At 35.6% G+C, this 19,686-nt stretch overlaps 1 protein-coding gene across 1 annotated transcript in view; it reads right to left on the bottom strand.

Moving 5' to 3' along the window:
- Window positions 1-834: 834 nt before the first annotated feature.
- The window catches only part of LOC138710562 (zinc finger protein 501-like), a 40,531-nt gene continuing 21,679 nt past the window's right edge, over window positions 835-19,686 (bottom strand). Inside the window, exons 4-5 of the mRNA XM_069841544.1 lie at window positions 5,875-6,039; window positions 835-4,317 (exon numbers count right to left, since the gene is read on the bottom strand). Coding sequence (XP_069697645.1) covers window positions 4,302-4,317; window positions 5,875-6,039 — 181 coding nt within the window. The 3' untranslated portion in view covers window positions 835-4,301. The remainder of the gene's footprint in view (window positions 4,318-5,874; window positions 6,040-19,686) is intronic.

Raw genomic sequence — 19,686 nt, 5'->3', positions numbered from 1 at the left:
TATTAGGCCTAGTGGCTTGTTACAGTCTCCGTCCATCTTTTCAGGAGATGTCCCAAAGATCATCTTCCATATGGTATATAGCGGAGAATTTGTCTTGGGAGTCTGGAACAATCCATCCTATTGACATGGTTAAGCCATTTTTGTCTATAATAGATGAGATGTTCATAAATAGATGTAATTTTCAATTCTTTTGTAATTAGTTCATTCCTTTTGTGGTCAAGCAAGCTGTCCTCCTTAGAAATCTCATTTCCGCAGTTGTAAGGCATTGAACATCTGAGTTTCGGACAGTCCAGGCCTCACTACCATACCTGAGGACAGGTCTTGCTAGAACTTTATATGCTTTTAACCTGGTATGTTTTTGGGTTTTCGTGGTTGTGAAAACTTGGTTGATGGTTTTTAAGGCTCTTTAATTTTGTTTGTGGCTTAAGTAATAGTTTTTGTTTTCTTCAATCTCTCGAAAATTTCGGCAAGATATGCTAGTTTGACATACCAAAAATTATCTTCCAATTAGCATACTATGACTTTTCGTCTTCAAAAAAGAAAAAAAAAAAAAGAAAAAAAAAAAAAAAGAAAAAGGAAAAAAAAAAGCTCGTCTTGAAGTTCTACCACTCGCATCATTGATTTACCCCTAGAAAGCCAATGGGTTTCAATGTGCAACAATAAATTGGTATGCTCGGCCCCCATAGACTCGCAAAGTTTTTTAAACACTCTAGACTTAACTGGTCTTTATAGTCATGTTTGTAGGATTTCCGACAAGCTGAATTGTTAAAAGTTAGATATGTTAAGATTATGTTTGCCGTCTTATTTAGTTTATCAAAATTACATATGATTTATTTATTCACATACATCACAACACATAGAAAGCAATAACAAATGAACATTTTCGACATGATATACCATCATCAGATTGTAAGAACCATTAATAACAAGATATGAACACTTTACAATTATTATGAATAAAATACCATAGTTATAAACAATTGCCATATGATAATTAAAATAAATAAGTTAAAATTGAGCGACTACTTGTTCATATGGTATATGGCATTGAAGTTGAAACAAGCGGTATAAGATTGTTCGTTTAACATATGACATAAGTTTAAACTATATAAAGCAATGAAACACCACAATTGAATGCAAGTCTGTTGTATAAACTGCTGATTTGGTAATGTGAAGCAATACAAACTCTTTCTTGGGAAGTACGTTATATGTTGTGTGTTTCAGTGAAGCCTTATGAACTGCAAGTCAAACGAAAGTTATTATTGTGAAAGCCTGTTGTGTGATTTTAAATTCAACCGTAACAAATCAAATGTGCTCAACATCTCACAGAAACAGGTCATGAATTAACAAATATTAATGATTCTTTATCCGTCATCAAATCATTAAATAACTGTTCTGAAATTGAAACCACAGAAGAATATTACATGGCTAAGGAATTAATTTCAGGAACCTCATTACTTAACGAATAACTTCTAACAGACACAACCCTGTATTTAATTTATTTAAACTTATCAATTATAAACATAAACCTCCATAACTCGTGTTCTCTCAATACACCCCCACCATCATCTAGTGTTCACCCCACACCACCCACTCTTTTCACGTAAGGCCACACGCAGATTGTAAACTTGTTGTGACTTCCAGTTGAGCTGCTTCTCGCCATGCATCCACTATGAAGCGTTCAACCAGCACGTAAGTTTCCGTCATACACATTTAATGATGACCTCATATTAAATAATTAACAATAATTTTATTACTATTTTGCAATTATCGAAATTAACTCACAACAGAAGAAAGATGAGTCCAGAAAAGAAGATAAGGGAATAAAAGAGGGGTAGTGACAAGAAGGGGAAATAAAGAGAAGGTGAATCGATCAGATAGTGACAAACAAATGGGTAGTAACAAAGAAAAGCCAATATACAGTGTGTCCACAGAAACATTCCGGAGTTATAAACTGTTTTAATTCTGTCACTATGGGTTTTACGAAATTCATACCAGTGTCATTAGAAAGAACAGCTCAAAGAATTTCAGGAAATGCGTAATTGATAATTGTTGACTGAAACAACAGATGGCAGCACAAGAAAGAAAAAACGCCGTTTCCACTATTTCGCTTGTCATTAAGGCATTGTTGGATATAGCAAATTGTATTAAATGATCTGAATGTTAAATTTTCAAGTCTGTGTGAATTCTGCAGCATTTAGAGGGTTATTTAGGATGATGAAGATCTTTCAGCCAAATTAATTTTTAATGTCAAGGCAACGTTCCACATCAATGGAAAAGTAAACAAGCACAATGTTAGGATTTGGGGGAGCACGAATCCACATTTCATTTTGGAGGTTGAACGTGACTCCCCTAAGCTAAATGTATTTTGTGCCATTTCGAAACGGAAAATGTATGACCTATTTTTCTTCCAAGAGAACACTGTCACTGGTATGAGTTATCTTGATATCCTTACTGAATGGCTGTTTACACAATTGGAAGAAGAAGGCAACGAATTTCTTTTCCGACAAGATGGAACACCTCACTGGTATATTGATGTATGGAATGTTCTAAATCAACAACTTGCAGGAAGATGGATTAGGCATGCTGGGAACCAAGATATTGTCTTCTGCAGCTGGCCTCCGTGGTCCCCTGACTTGACCGTCTGTGACTTCTTCTTATGGAGTCACATAAAGAATCTTGTTTATATACCTCCACTACCTGCAAGAGCTCCAACTTTGTATCACTGCCACCATCAAGTCCATCCCTATAGATATGTTGGAATGTGTGTGGCATGAGTGGAAATATCACTTTGATGTCTGCAGCATGACACGTGGAGCACACATCGAGGTCTTTAAGATAGGTACAAAAATTTCTGAGTTTCTCTTTCTAATGATACCAGTTTCGTATAAATCCAGCAACTGACAGTGACGCTATAGCAGTTTATAACCCCGGAATGTTTCTGCGGACACACTATATAATTTAAGAAAATGGTACGTCAGTGAGGGAAAAATATATCAGAGGAATCTATACAGAGGAAGGACAGAGAGTAGGAATTGAGTAATTTGTAGGTCATCATGTTGTTTATATTTAATAAGAAGGTAAAGAATAGTGTGTAATATAATGAATTAAAGAGTAAAGTGAGATAGGAGTAGAGATTTTTCAATATACAGTATATGTCAGTAGGGACTAGGAAATAATAAAGAAAGAAGGGAAGTATTATGCGGAATAGGAAACATGAAAATAAGTTAATATAGGTCTTAAGAGTAAAACAAAGAGCAACGGTAAATGAATAGGAATTGGAGAGAAAATAGAGACTGAATTAAATAGTAAATGAATTTATTTGGGATAAGGGGAAGTAAAATAAGATAGAAGTAGTACGATAGTTAGTGGTAGATAAATTAAGAAATATAGAATAGAATGTTTTATTTTCACTGGCACAGTTAAGGAAGTGGCAAGGGAAAAGAATGGACACATTGATGAATAAAGAAAGAGAATATGCATTGGTCACTTATTGTATGAATGATGTAAGTAGTGTAAGAATGGGAAACCACCGCTGTAGTTCAGTCGGCTAAGGCACTAGTCTACCAATCCGGAGTTGTGTGCGGGCTCAGGTTCAATTTCCTCTTGGGCTGATTACCTGGTTGGGTTTTTTCCGTGGTTTCCCCAACCGTAAGGTAAATGTCAGGTAATCTATCACCAATACCATCGACGTTAAATAACCTAGTAGTTGATACAGCGACGTTAAATAACTAACTAAAAAATTAATGGGAATGCTGGCTTGAATACAAGAATGTGAAGAACCAGCAGGACCAAATGTTGTTGGGTGACAGTAAACCATATTCATATTATTTACTAGTTATGCAATTTCTTCGGAACTCGCCCGTGATCTAAAACAGTTCTGTGATGGAGAAACAATAAAAAGATGTATGACTAAAGCTGCCAAATTAATCTGTTCAAAGCTTCGAGAATATTACATTATCCAGGCGCGTTCCTAACAATCCGCCACTGATCACCTTAGCGATTACGATACAGTGACACAGGTCACAGTTTATATTTCCCTTAATGCCCATGACTGTTAACATACATTCACAATAACTGCCTGTTCTCCTCCCTGAACTCTTTTCAACCTGGCCCTTTTTCTTGCCATTCTTTATACTGTCCTTGCTTCTTCAGATGGAGTTTATATTCACGTTGTCTTTTTGCCGTGGATTTCCCCATATATTCCTCCACTTACCACAGTTCACGTGTAAGTTTACTAAGGTCTCCCTACCAACTGTGTACATGGTGAGAATGAACAGTATAATCGAGAGCGCGACATGTCAGTCAGTCAAGATGCTGCAGCAAAAAATGAAATCAGTTTAGAAAAAAATTTCGTAATCCTTTTTTGTTAGCGATATAGTGATAACGTAGAATCTCAAAGGAAATTTTAATCTGCCAGTTACTATGCTGTATGGAAGAGTTTTTGTATGTTTATCGTGATTGACTGACCTTAACTTATAGTACAAATAATCAGTGTTTTTAAGTTATTTAGAACCTTAGGAAATTCGAACTATTTTATATTTACTTGAAGAAAAGACCGAAATATGGTATACAAAAAAAAAGAACGCTTGAAATAAAACAAATTTATATGTCCAAATTGAAGGGTACACGGGAAAAACGATCAAGGTCCATAAAAAATCGAAATTGACTTAATAATGCTATCTTATAGTGGAAAAGAAGTACTATCATGTGGCCTAGCCAGTGATAAGAAATCATCGTTCTTGACATTCCACTACGTCAATTTCTATTAAGTACACACATAACAAAGTATTAAGTGCTTAAACTTTAAAATTCGTTTTTCTCGAAACTTTCTAAAATGGACCTCGATCGTTATTCCCGTGTATCCTTCAATTGTGATACGAAATATACGTTTCTTTACGTGTTTTTTAAAAGTGTTTGGAATATTACAAGATCTCCAGCAAGTTACTGACTAAAACAAAGAGTATTTGAAGCATTATTTAATGGAATAAGGCAACTTAAACTATAAAAAAAAAAAACATATTTCTTCAACAGAAAGATTCCCACATTCATTTAAAAATTTCACCTCGGTATGGCATTTTCATAGAATTGCTCTTCTTTCTCTCAAGAGCCAGTACCGGTACTAATTTCAAGAACACAAAAATTTAAATTGCAAGATGTTGAACCTTAATGTCTTCATCTTCCTCCCGCTTTCTGTCTGTTTACACATGGTATAACTGGGAGTACTTATCATATAACCTTTTTTTTTTTTTTTTTTCATTAATTTCTTAACCCACAACAATGGACGTCTTACAGACATGCTTCCAGACTAAGAATGCGATGTCAGCACAAATATTTATTTTATTTACGATTACTTAAGAGACTAAAAATGATATAGACCGTGTAAACTAGCACATCTTCTAGATTTATATTCATTGACTGGATAGAATGCTACTTTTGGCTTGTTATGTTTTCATATGAAATTTGCATGTTATTGCACATTGTATTCATAGAATAGCTTTATATTAGTTTAAAGATGTAAATACTGTGGTTAGTTATACTATAATGTCATAAAATAGTCTAATTATAGTAAAAATAGAAAGAAAAGTATCCAGTATGCTACTTTTATCCACAGTTAGCATTTTTCTTCCTGAAGTTAGTACAGTACTTTTTATGCATCCATTGCACTTTTTTTCTTGCTGCCGGATAATTCTGTTTGGTTGTCACCCTGAACTATGGTCGTTAGTACTGGTTATACTGCAGATCACAGAATGAAAAATGAAAGAATTTGAATTTATTGTGTTTTAGGATGGCAGAAGGACCTACTGGTCCAAAACAACTTGTGATCGTCGAGGAAATTTTGCAAGTAGAGGACATGTTGGCCGAGAAACTTACCTTACGTGATGTATGCTTAGTCTTATGGACTCCAGAAATGGCAGCACAATGGCTAGTGAAGAGAGGACTGCTGAAAAACTCATATCAATGTCCAATGTGTAAAGAGGCCTGTTCTGCCATTTCCTGTCAAGAAAGTCTGGATGGATTGAGATGGTGCTGCTCGCACTGCAATAGAATAAAAAGCATCAGGGTCGGAAGTATCTTTAGCAAAAGTCATCTGCCCTTAAACACTATTGTCGTAATAATTTACTGTTGGACCACTGATTGTTGGACACAAGAGGACACTGCTCGTGAGGCATGCATTGACCTAGACACTGTTGTTGGCTGGTATAACATCCTTCGAGAAGAATGTGTATCCTATATGAATAGACACCCCATCAGCATTGGAGGTTTTGACGACAGTGGTAGACCAATAATTGTAGAAATCGACGAAACCGAGTTTTTTCGCAGAAAATGTCAGAAAGGTCACTGGGTCTTTGGTGGCATGGAGCGCGATTCCGGAAAGTTTTTTATGGTGGAGGTGTCTGACAGATCAGAAACTACATTAACACCACTCATAGAAAAACATATACAGCCTGGCACACTAATTGTATCAGACGGATGGGAGGCATACAATAACATTGGCGACATACAAGGTGGTGTGTATCTACATTCTGCTGCCACTCATGTGGACCCTGCACATCCTGAAACTCATATACGTAACATTCAGAATTTGTGGTTGAGGACAAAAAGGAAACTTCGGAATGAATCTGACATCACCGAAAACTTCACCTCCTGCCTACAAATATTTATACTCAGGAATTTATTTCCTGGAAGCTTCTTTTCTCAGATGCTAGTCTGCATTCGCGAAAACTATGTTTTGTGAACTGAATTCCTTTATGTGCGTAGTATATACATTTCTATCTCTTTGTTCAGAAATGGCAACCTTTCATAATGTCCTTGAGAGGTCATTGGTTGGATCATTCTGTAACTATAATATGTATCCTTCGTGTGGTTGGTGATTTCTAATTCTTTGTATACAGTTTGGAATTTTATTTAAGACCAGTTCTTTTAACTTTGTAATTAGTTGATGTAATACAACAATTATTGAAACTTAGTATATTCCACAGAACTGTATCATCTGCCTTTAATCTACAAGAAAAACATGGAATATAGAATTTAATACCATGTTATTAAGAGAAAGTTATGTTTGTTTTATTAGAGGAATAAGTCTTTATGGAAATCTAATGAATGAATTCAAAGAATAAAAAGAATATCGAATAATTTCTCTCCATACTAGAAATTAATTTTTTTTAATGTTATGTATGTTTGCAATTGAAAGTTTTCATTAATTTATACTTATTTAGAAAATGTATTAAATTATAAAGCATTGAATTACTCTTGTCCCTAGTCGTTTTCCTATTATGTATTTATATTCTGTTTTTAACTGAAACGAACACTGAAAAAGCATAAATAATAGTGATGTTAAATTACTTTTATAATTGAAGTGAAATACATTTTTTCTTATAATAAGACAAGAATCTCTTGCAAATATATGTATAATTTAGATTATACACTACCACAGTATTTAACAGGATATGTGAAATTTAGTGAATATCTTAAGACTTCTTAACATTACTGATAATTGAAATAATAAGTGTGGACAAGAAAATCAATCCATTAGAAACCTTGTCTTTGGTTGTCCTTTTTTTTTTTTTTAATCAGAGATACTTGCCGACTTCGTGTCTAAATAATAGAAAATATGAATGTTATGTTACTTTAATATATGTTTGCAAATGAACATTTCACGGTTTTTTGTAAACATGTATTTAAGTTCAGATCGGTAATGTAATTATTATAGTTGCAGAGTTACATCTATAACCATAACTTACTGAAGGATGAAATCGGGTTTCTTATATTTGGATGCTCAGTATGAAATATTGATACAACTGTAAATGGAGAATCAGATATAACCTTGAATTGAATGGTTGCCTAGAATAACGTTGTGAGTCCGTTTTTGACCAAACTGAGTTTTCGGCTGAAAAATGTTGTGTCGCACATCTTGCATCATGTACTGTCATCATCTTGCTGATATTCACATTACTTCGAGAGCTGTAGTATTATGATTGTGTTGCTGAGCTGAATAACATTGTAACGCAAATAAAATGGCGGACAATCATACTTGTAGCATGTCACATGGGGGTAGAGGTTATTGCCAATGCAAGGCCAAGCAAACCATTTGAAGTGGTTCATATGCAAGAGAAATACTTCAGGAATATAGGGCTAGCAGAGCAAACATAAAGAAGGATCCAGACTTCAAGATAACAACAGCTGCCTGGTTTCAGTTCAGTTCTGACGATCCTATGTCTCTGAAAATGCGGAAATTCCATAATATATTGTTACCATGGACAGTGTATTCTGTAAAAAAAAAAGCTAGCGTACAAAAAATAAGATTGTAAATCATATTTCACAAGATAACTTACCTCGTCTTTATCATGGCCCTGTTCCAATCACAAAAGGGGGGGAGGAAGTTCTGATTGAAATGTCAAGTTCTCTTTCTTTTGTTCATGGTTACTCTGAATTCTACCATGGCCGAATAACAGAATAAAGAAAAAAAGGATTCTTGTGTGTGTAATATTGATATTGTATGCTTAAACATATAATCTAAGTTGTGTAATCTGTTTCAAGTTCTTATGATATAAATTGTCATTATTATTATTATTATTATTATATTATTATTATTATTATTATTATTATTATTATTATTATTATTTAACGTGTTCAAATGTAACAACCAAAAACAATTTACCAGGAAATATGGACAGTATTTAAGTTTCTTTGCTTTATAACATTGTTCTTCTGGACTGACATACAACGTTTTTCTACTGTAAATATTCGAAAAGTTGTGTTATTTGGGAGATGAAGGCAATACATATATATATATATATATATATATATAAATGGTGTAAATACTTACTGAAGTATTAATACAGACCTCACACTGTCATATTTTGTAATATTTAACAATGTTAGTATGGAATAAACATATTTTCAATTTCCTGACAAACTGTAAAAACTGACTTACAGCGTTATTCTAGGCAGCCATTGATTTAAAGGCTCAATATAAATCATTAGATATTGCAGCAGAAGTCAAAGCTCGAAGAGTGGAGTGGCTGGGACATGTTATTTGGATGAAAGGGAACCATATAGGTACCAAAGTTAGTCCTAAATTCAAAACTCCATGATGGTAGACAATGTTGTCTTGATTAGTCTGGTGCAAGAGCCCAACAGAGTAGGTGACCTCTCTCTTCTTACCTTGATGATGAAACCTGTATGTAGTTTCAAAACATTGGAAATATTAAGTTCCAGGACATGATGAATTACTCAAAAGCCTAATTCTAATCACAGTCACCGTGAAAGCTAAAAACTCATAGAACTTAAGATGGCTTAATGGCGTGGAAACATCTCGGAATTCTGGAGATAATACGATGGAGACTAGAAGTGCTTAACAGAGTTGAATGGTCCACAAGACGAGGTTAATGCTAAGCCGCAAAGGCCATGGAATCACAAAAGAGGAAAAAGATACAGGCTGACTTCGCATCTAAATAATATAAATTATGACTATCTTACACCACTTCAACATGGGTTTGCAAGGAAACATTTTTTAATAGTGTATTTATAAACATGTATTGTTAATGTGAATTATTATAATCTTGGCATTAGTTGCCAAAGAAAGGATAGAAACAGTTTTCATATAAATTAAACTGCCATTAAAAAAAAGAAAATAAGACTTTGTTATACATGTCACATTATACTGTATTTCACAGTATACAATAATCAAATGCACTCCTTTAAACAAAGTCAATAATTTGTTTTTACGCTTTGCCATGTGATAAGTAATAGAGGATTTGTGATGTGGAAGAGATGTAGCAGGGCGCCCTTCATATATTTCTATAAGCAATAGTGCTGGACAATTCCTTCTATTTTATGTAGGCTACCCTTTTATCACTTAAATACAGAATTTTCTCATGAAATGTCAGTTAAAGTATGGGCAGAATTGGGAGGGGGTTTATCTCAGTGGCGGCTCCTGCGTATTTCTTAAGAGGAGGAAAAAGCTAACAGCACGAAATGACACCTTCTTGAATGAAACATGCTACAAATTAGCCTACATGTATACATGTAAGACCAGGTAGCGTTGGGGTTGGTCTTCCCTTCTGTATAGCAGTAATCTATTCTTGTAAACTGAGTTTCCTAAATTTTCCAAAATATAATATGTTTTCACTTCCATTAATTGTTGAATAATTGCACAAATTAACAATTACAAGGAAATTTACAACCTCGCAGCATTTTTCGAGCACACTACAGCACCACTTGTGTTGGAAGAGACCAGCTACTAGCACGTAACCGGAACCGTTTTACGAAATGGGAAATAATCTGAGGAAAGCAAGAACACTGCACCCACCCACGTGGTCTGTGTTGCCACATATACATCATACAAGTTCAGTATCACATGCTTTTGAAGAATGTCAGTTCTTGTAAAGTCATACTACCATTATTGTTCAAAGCGGTGGCCGATTAATTTTTTAAATTAAAAATAATGCAGTTTGGAGTACCTACTTTCAATTTCAAATACCGTATATTTGTACGAAACTGACAACTTGGCTGTTGCCCTATCTAGTAGACAATGAATGGAAGTGAATTTCAGGGACCAAAAAGATCTGCTATACTAACCTAGAACTTTATACAAACCCAACTTTAACTTTCAAATATCCTTAAAAGTTTCAAACCATGAACAGCAGGCTATCTAAAGTGCAATGAATAATATTTGTGATTTATAATAAAAAAAAAGTTTATATGGTGTCTTTCATAGCTTTGTGTTGAAACTGTTTTTATTCTGCTCCTCCTAGATGTATTATAGTCTGGTTGAATGCTACATCATTAGATGGCAGCGGTATCGAGCTTGCTGCACGACCAGTCGGTTTCTATTTCCCGCCCATGCGCTGCTTCAGAGGAGGATCTCCTCCCTAACCGTTCATTCACTTGCTTTAAAATTCTACTTCTTTCTCTGGCCGCTAGTACGCTGTTGTCTATGTGTGTTAACTGCAGTAAAGGAGGAAAGGATTGACTTTCCTCTACACAAACAATCTCGCATCTTTCTCACAGTTTTCTAGCATCACATGAGCCCAAGTCGTTTAAAACTCGATCAACCAAGGTTTTCTTATAGCTGAGAACTTAAAAATTATCGAATCTTCCTCGAATTTCAACGCACATATTTTATTTGGTATTTACTTTCAAAAGAAGAAAAATGTGAGGAGGACGTTCCTCCCTTCCCTCCCCCGAGGAACCGCCACTGATTTAACTCATGATGCAAGTTCGTCAGTTTACCACATTATGCTCGGAGGTTGCTAACTGTGTTCCTTTGGGAATGATCAGAAAAAAACTGGTTATAAGCATTATTAATGTGTCAATTTTAAACTGATATTATGAATACCCATTATTAACAGAATTTTCTAGTTTTATAACATTGATACTACTATTACTACTACTACTACTGCTACTGCTACTGCCACTGCCGCTATTCTTGAAGTATAAAATCGTCTTTTTGCATATGCGTAGAATTTTAGTCGGAGACAAAGTAGCTATATTAGCCACTTCTGTTCAGCTGGTCAATGATTAGATGTTGGCGATCCTGTTATGTTTGAATATTAAAGACAAAGGTCATTGATTTGAACAGATGGAATGTGTCAATGATTTTTAGTTTAATGTTCTACCATTATATTCATATATTGTTATACCAAAAACCATAATTATAATACTATATTAAGGTATGCATATTGTGGTTAAACATTTCATTTAAACTGTTAAATTATTACGCGCTCTGCCTTTGGGAAGTTAATATGAAAAATATTAACAATAATATTGTTAGTATGAGAGTCATTTCATAAATAATGCACAGGTTGGTAGAACTGTGAAGTGGATGACTCAATACCAACAAACATTCTGTGGTACGGTATTTGGTCAAAACATGACAACTCCAGAAAACCTGTTTTGAAATAGAAGCATTTTTATTTCCTATAACAATCATAATTCTAATTTACATACAAATGTGAATGAAAATAACATAAGATTAGATGGAGATATCACAGCTATACCAAACGAAAGAGGACATTTTTATATAGGGCTGCGCTTTCTGCTAAAAAAAAAAGCTCATTTTTGGACCAAACACAACAGAATTACGTCAGTTGGCTTAAGGAAGAAGGACGTGTGTTCGTTTCATCCATAGCTTACTTTGTGTTTAGGTAACAAGAGCTAGAAATGGAGCCTATACGTGTCAGGATACTGTGATGATTGAAGATCAAAGATCGTACGTTAAGATCGAATATTTACATGGTAAAAACTCGTTTGATTGTGATTTTAAATTCGAAATGTCTAATCCACGTTTCATGAATGGCAACAATAAAAAAAAAAAACTGACCTTCAACGTCGATTCTTTGTTTCTGCAAGTTTGCAATGTTCAGATGTTTCTGTCCAGCAGTCAAACAGAAATTTGTCTCTTCTTCAAATCATTTGTCAAAATACTGAATGCTGAAGTTGGTGGAATCCCCATAGCTTCTGAAAGTTCCTCACACATCCCTCAAAAGCATCCATCACAAGTTTCACATTTTGTTCATTTGTTGGTGTTTTTGGCATTCCTGGTATATGCTGACACGACCATCTCGAAAACGAGTAGCCCAATGAGAAACTATACTGCGATCCACCATAATTCATCACAAACTCCACTCAAAGCACTGTGAATTTCTGTGGCATTCTTTCCATGTAAAGATTCGATCTTTGATCATCAATCGTCACAGTACCCGAGACACATGTAGACTCCATTTCTAGCTCTCGTTACCTAAACACAGAGTATGCTATGGACGAAACGAACACATGTCTATGTCCCTTAAGCCTTTAACTGCAACCGACGTAATTTTCATTGATGTCGTGTCATCCACTTCACAGTTCTAACAACCTGTGCATTATTTATGAAATGACCCTCGTATAATGGATACCTGCAATACTGATAAGTAAAGGTGGTCAAACACTGTCTTACTCCCTCTCGCTCATGTGAGAGCGACTGAAAGGGGAGTGCTGGCCACGAGACACTCATGTACCTGTAACAAGAGCTCGACAATGAGAAGTCCTGGCATTCTCACAGTGTGTATGGAGGACGAAGTTATGCAATGCTTGTGCCACTTAGGAAAAGTTGAAGCATATGGTGACAAGAAAGGCTTTACTGTATGTACGAAGCCATACATTTCTCAATAGTGAATGTATATTTCTTCTTTTACTAATATTATTATTATTATTATTATTATTATTATTATTATTATTATTATTATTATTATTATTATTATTATTACTGAAATATAAATCTATAAAACATTGAAAGAAATAAATTGCTGTAATTTCTAAACACACGTTTAGTGCTGTCGGAATACAACATTTTATTTACAGTACTACATAATTAATTAATTTTTTACATGTAATCAGGGTCCGAATTAACAGCGGGGATGGGGAGATTTCCCCCTGTTGGAAAGTTATCTCCCTCTCATAAATTCCTATTAACATCCCTGCCAAGGATAACTTCTATCCCCCCTCACAAAATATAATTTTATTGTTTTAATGTGAGTATTCGGTACTTTACAAAGTATAAAGTAACCAAAGTAAATTATATTGATGTATTATCATCACCAGCAAGCTGACAACAATAAATAACTTAGGAATTACACATCTTATCTTAAGCCTGTTCATGGATATAATTATTATGATCAAGATGCAAGACAAGCAACTCGGTGTGACCCAGTGTTGAACTGTATCAAATGAGAATAATAATAATTTGATCAATGGTATTCTCTATTTAGCATTCTATCCCTCCCCTCATCAGAAATCTTAATTCGCACCCTGCATGTAATATATAGGCTTATATTCAAAGCATAAGGCACAATATCACATTCACACAGTTGTATGGATACACAAGCTATGATGAATATTAATAATGTTATTATTACAGGTACTGGTATCCATAAATAGAAAGTCACGGCAATTGAAACAAATTTCACACATACATTAATACTAATTCTTCATACACTTTCAGTGCAGTAAGAACAAAAACGTTTATTCAATGCAATGCAAATTAGCAAAGGAAATGTATATATTCAATACATATTATTAGATAGTAATACTGGTATTAATATTATTGTACATATGGGTATACAAATTAAAAATAAATAAATGTATCCTTTCCTTACTTTTGTACTTACCCCTACAGCATAATCTTCTTAATCAGACTTTGAAACACTGTTCAAATCCATTCAGTTGACTCTTTTATTATTATGTATAATTAATATAATTACGTATCATTTACAATATCAGGATCAATAGAACTTCGTTCTCCGATACAACCAGTCCTGCCCTGCTAAAATTCCTTTCACTTGCAGCACTACTTGTGGGAATGCAGAAAACTTCTACAAAGACAGAAGATTTTTGCAATCATCATCTGTAGTATTCATGCTCATGTACTTTTCAGTTCGTCTCTGCGATTTGATGTGATACAGCACCATTTTCGGAATTTCTTTGAGGGAGAGGGCGAAGGATCCTCATTCACTTCCACTTCTTTTACTTTATTTAAGATCTTTGGAAGATTTTGGTGAATTTCCTCTCTTGTACCTTCACTCAGAACTAAAAGATCCTTGAAAGAAGTGTGAAGGAAAGTGACGACGTAATGTATATCATGCAGTTCATTCAGAAGTTTTTCATTTATGAACTTTTCTGTCCGTTTCTTTAATTTCCTCATGATCTCATCATCAGCAGCTATTTCGCAGGAATCTTACAATTTAAAAACCCATGGCACAACAAATGGCAAGGTCCATAGTTTTGCGTCTTCCAAGTCATCTGTGGCTTCTTTGAAAATCTTAAGAAATTAATTATTTTTTCCATTATTTGCCCGTGGTAAAAAGTAATCTTTTCCTCCTTCATTGCATCCTTCAGAATATTCTTTATCTGATCCCTCTGCTTATGGAACGAATCTATCATATACACACTATTCCACCTGGTCTCGATGTCAGGAAGCAATGATTATTTTTCAAGTCTAGTGACTAAACCAGAGCATTTCGTAAAGCCAACGATTTTACGTGCAGTCTAGATGGAATGAAACATCAGGAACCCACCCAGGCCAGGTCGATGGTATTTAAGTGTGCTTAAATGCGACAGGCTCATGTCAGTAGATTTACTGACATTTAAAAGAACTCCTGCGGGACAAAATTCCGGCACATCCAGCAATGCTGATATAACCTCTGCAGTTGCGAGCGTCGTTAAATAAAACATAACATTCAAGAACCTCATCACTTAAGAACTTCTCATTCAGTGTGTGTCTTAATGCTGTATTAATGCATGTATAATACAGGGACATCTTTTGTGATTTTCCAGGTCTTCCAGAGCTGGTCTGTCACAAAGGTAACGTTTTGTAACTATGTGGGAGTAATACCTAGCTCCGCCATTTGCTCGTATATTTCCTTGCGAATGTTTGCACCAGTTTTAGTGACCTTTGGGAATTTTTTCGTGAGGACCACATTGTTCCTTAACTTCCATTTATCCTCACACTCCTGTACATAGGACGATGTGTTCAGATAATTGTCAGTCCAGAGATCGCATGTCATTGCACACTGACCTCTATTAATAGCTTCCTTTACTTTAAGAATCATTGCATCTCTGATTTGGTCTGCCAGATCTTGGATATGTTGAGAGACAGTCCTCAGGGAAGGCAAAACATCTTTAGCACTGACCTGTCCAATTTGGCACCTGTATTAATTAATTCTTGTGACAGATTAATGAACCCCTCACCGCTGACAATATTGAAGGGATGGAGATCTGCTGCACACATACACACACATTTGTCTCTAACCACCATCCTATCAGCCTTGGAAACTTCGTTCCTTGATGAATGCCTGTTTTCTTTACATGTATGTCTCAACATTCCCTAAGTGCTACTGTTATAAATAAGCAATTTGGTGCAACCCTCTCGTTGGCATTGAACATAGCCAACAGGAGTCTTTGTGTCCTTTTGAACTACCAACTGAAATTAAAAAAAAGTATATATAAATTACAATGTATTCTTTAAGTGAAGTATCTCCATGGCTTTTAGCATTCAAAATAATATAAAATCTCATGATTACAAGAGGAATATTATTTCGACTTAATTTCCGTAATTTCTATGCTACAATTTAAGCACCAAGGATTCATAAAGTGCTTACTCAGAAGTTCTCCCGGCTACTGCTATACCGACTTACACCAGGTTTCTCTAGTAGAATGTAAGTTCCATCAGCTAATTTATTCAATACACTCTCTTTAGCTTTCGCAGCTACTGTATACATTATTTTACTTATGAAGACTGTTCTTCGCTGCTTACGTGAAATGCGAGACAACAGAACTTCACTCACTCCCACTAATGCTGCAGTCCCACAGAAAATCTTATCATGCAAAATGCCACATCGAATGTAACATCAGTGAAAATGTTTTTTTAGTAATATCCAGGGCATTTCCTCCTTTTTCAGCCACTCTAATAAGCGCACTGAGGTATGGGATACAATTATAATGTGGCGTTTACCTGAAGCAGCTCCGACGCGTTGGAATTTTCTGATCCGCATTGTCAATACAGTATTTGAAAACAAAGACGCGCTAATTGAATGTTTCCAAACCATATGTGAAACAGAACAAGATTAGAACACACTAATGCTAGCTTCTGGTTTCATTAGGTTACTTAGAGATTCTGTATTGGCTGAACTTCTTCCATGAAGTGATGCTTCATGTGGACATACTGTTCTCCTAAATTCAGAAGCGGAATATTGATCCTGTTCAAGTCTCCGCATTTTTATTGAACTTTGTTCGCAACATCAGAAGGATTCGTTCCGATTTAGAAGAACACGATGATGATGATGATGATGATGATGATGATGATGATGATGATAACAATCCGGTCCCTACTAAACGACATCGAAATGTCGATCAACAAAAACGAGTCAGTGCATTGGAAACGTGTGATGATATTGTGTCGCAAGCAGAAGAACGATTTTGTTTCACAGGCCTCTTGGCGGCTGCCAAACTTTTCCGCGTATCTAGTTTTCAAGAATATTGTAATCAGTTCCCAGAGAAAGATTCTAAAATGAACAAATCTAGGCTCAGAACCGAGCTTGAAGTACTATATTCCAGGTTAGACTTGCGTGCGGCCGAAGGAGCTGCAGCACTTTTGCAACTCTTTTTGCGCAACAATATGCAAGAAACATTTCACGAGTGTGTTCGATTACTAAGCATCATTGTTACAATATCTATGTCAACTGTGGAAAGTGAAAGGTGCTTCTCTACTTTAAATCGAATAAAAGCCTTCCTCAGGAATATAATGAGCCAAGAAATACTGACAGCATTAGCAATGCTTTCAATTGAGAGTAAAATGGTGCGTTCGATTTCTAACTTCAACAAGCGAGTTATCGAAGTATTTGTCCGAGCTAAGGATCGAAGAATGGACTCCATCTATAAATAGAAGGATTAGTGTATAATGCATTCTCTATATTTACATTTTGCTATTGAAATTTTCAGCAATTATTCAGTATGGCAAGCCTATGTTCGTGTAGTGAGGAACCTATGGGTTCAATTAATGCAATATTAGTGTATTAAGTTGTACCCTACCAAATAATTTGGTCACGAGCCGCCACTGCTTAAACTCTCCCCCTCAACTTTGTAACTTAATTGCAAGTTCAAATGTTCCTAGTGTAGGCAAACCTCAATGTGGTATAAATGCATCAATATCTCCTCAGTTCCGTCACGTAAAGGTGAGTGCAAATGTTCTAATAAACAGTGGCGGCTCGCATTAAGGGGCACATGGGCACGTCCCCTCCCATTCGTTTTATTTTCCCACAGAAAAATAAAGCAATTTTTGCTTAAAATTATCGGCGCAAAATTCATGATGTAAGAGCTTCCATTCAGTTATAAACCTACTGTGAAATGTGAATGCTTTCAGCTACGTCGAGCGAGTTAAATCGCAGAAACATTATAGCTCGGGCACCGTAGTTCTAGTGCCCATCCTTTGCACATGCAACTCTGAGTTTCAAATGCAAGAAGAACGGTGTGAGGTGATGGATGCGTGGTCGAGAAGATGAGAGGGGAAGCGTCGGCCAGGGCTCAATCATTCGCGTGGTCATCCTGTGCACATGCGCAAATGGTTTTAAAACGTAGAACGCGATGAGGAAGGGGTTACGTATAGAAGTATGATGGTAACACTGTCATGGCCCGAAGAACCAATTGAGTTGCCCGCTTAGCTATTCTGTAGCTAGATCTATTTTTTTTTTTTTAGATTAGTTACTATAATTGCTATATTTTATATAAGAGGTAATGCTTTACTATGTTTTCCGATTAATTTAGCTATTAAAATTAAACCGTTTAACATTGTTGATATAGAAGTTTAGCTATATTCAAAATTATGGTAGGCTACTTTTTTTATTAAGAGTGCTGGCAACATTGACAACCGTACGAAATACACGTTATCGATTCACGCGTTTGTATTCGTAGCGGCAATACTAAAATTCTGAGTGTTATTAATAATTCTCTTCATTTCTATTTTAAGCGTGAAGTTAGTTACATTAGTGTTCGTTGTGTGCTTGTGTATTTGTTAATTTCAATATGAATAAAGTTAGTGAACTAATTCGAAGACAATTGAAGAGTCCACTGCAAGAATGATGGATGTCGTTTGGGATACATTTTGCAGGAAAAGCAATTGAACGTTTGAAATTCTTAGCGCTCAAAGCTTAACTGTGATTTTCCGATCATTACTGGACAATGACTCTCAGTGTTAATGCCCAAGGTATATGGATGTTAATGCCATATAACTTTGTATGTACATTCTGTATGTCTTAAGCTATGCATTGACAGTCTTGGTTCATTTTCGACAAGAAAGTGACATCCATCATTCTTGCAGTGGACTCTTCAATTAGATTTCGACAGCAGAGTTCGCGCCAAGAAAGACTGACACCAAAGAGTTTGTAATACTTATATATTACAAACTCTTTGACTGACACTGAGTCCGTGGATATCCAGAGTACCGCAATCCTTTGCGCCGGAAATCAGCCATTGTTATTCCAGCGCGCGCTGTTTGACTATATAGTTGTATAGAGAATGAATGTAGCTTATGTAGCTTATATCAGAATCAAATACTTTTAATTTTAAGGGGCATGAACACTGGCCTAAATTGAGTTTTACTTTAAATGTTCGTATCCCAAGCGTGTTGAAAAGGAATAACAATGGCGGCCGATTGCGCTACTCTGGGTATCCACGGACTCTGGACTGACAGCATTAGCATTGTTTTCAATTGAGAGTAAAATCACAGTCTACTATATACAGTCGCGAAGCTAGAGGTGATTTTTTGCAAATCTCGTGATAAAGCGCTCCAAGCGGTTAGCAACTAGAAACAATAGACTGTCCACGGTCGACTTTGGACTGTGTCGTATTTCTATCGAGTGCTATACTTGGGAAGGTCTATGTTGGCAGAGCTACCTGATGCCTTGGGAAGGGTCAGGGAGGGTGAGTTGAACTAATCCTGGGACACAGACACTTGTATAATAGTATTTCCTCTTTCTTTCCTCCCTCTCCCTCACCAAACCAGTCCATCTGGAGACGTTGTCAGTGGTGGATGTTATTACAACTGTGTGTTAACATTTTTCAGTGTAGTTTGAGAAGGTGCCTATAATCATTTTATAATTAAAATGTTAGAAGTATTGTGCTTTATATTAGGCCTACTTGTCCTAGTGT

The sequence above is a fragment of the Periplaneta americana genome, chromosome 12 (genome assembly GCF_040183065.1).
Source record: "Periplaneta americana isolate PAMFEO1 chromosome 12, P.americana_PAMFEO1_priV1, whole genome shotgun sequence".
NCBI classification, from domain to species: Eukaryota; Metazoa; Arthropoda; class Insecta; order Blattodea; family Blattidae; genus Periplaneta; species Periplaneta americana.
Note: the sequence above shows the minus strand (reverse complement) of the source record. Positions and strands in the feature narration are given on the sequence as shown.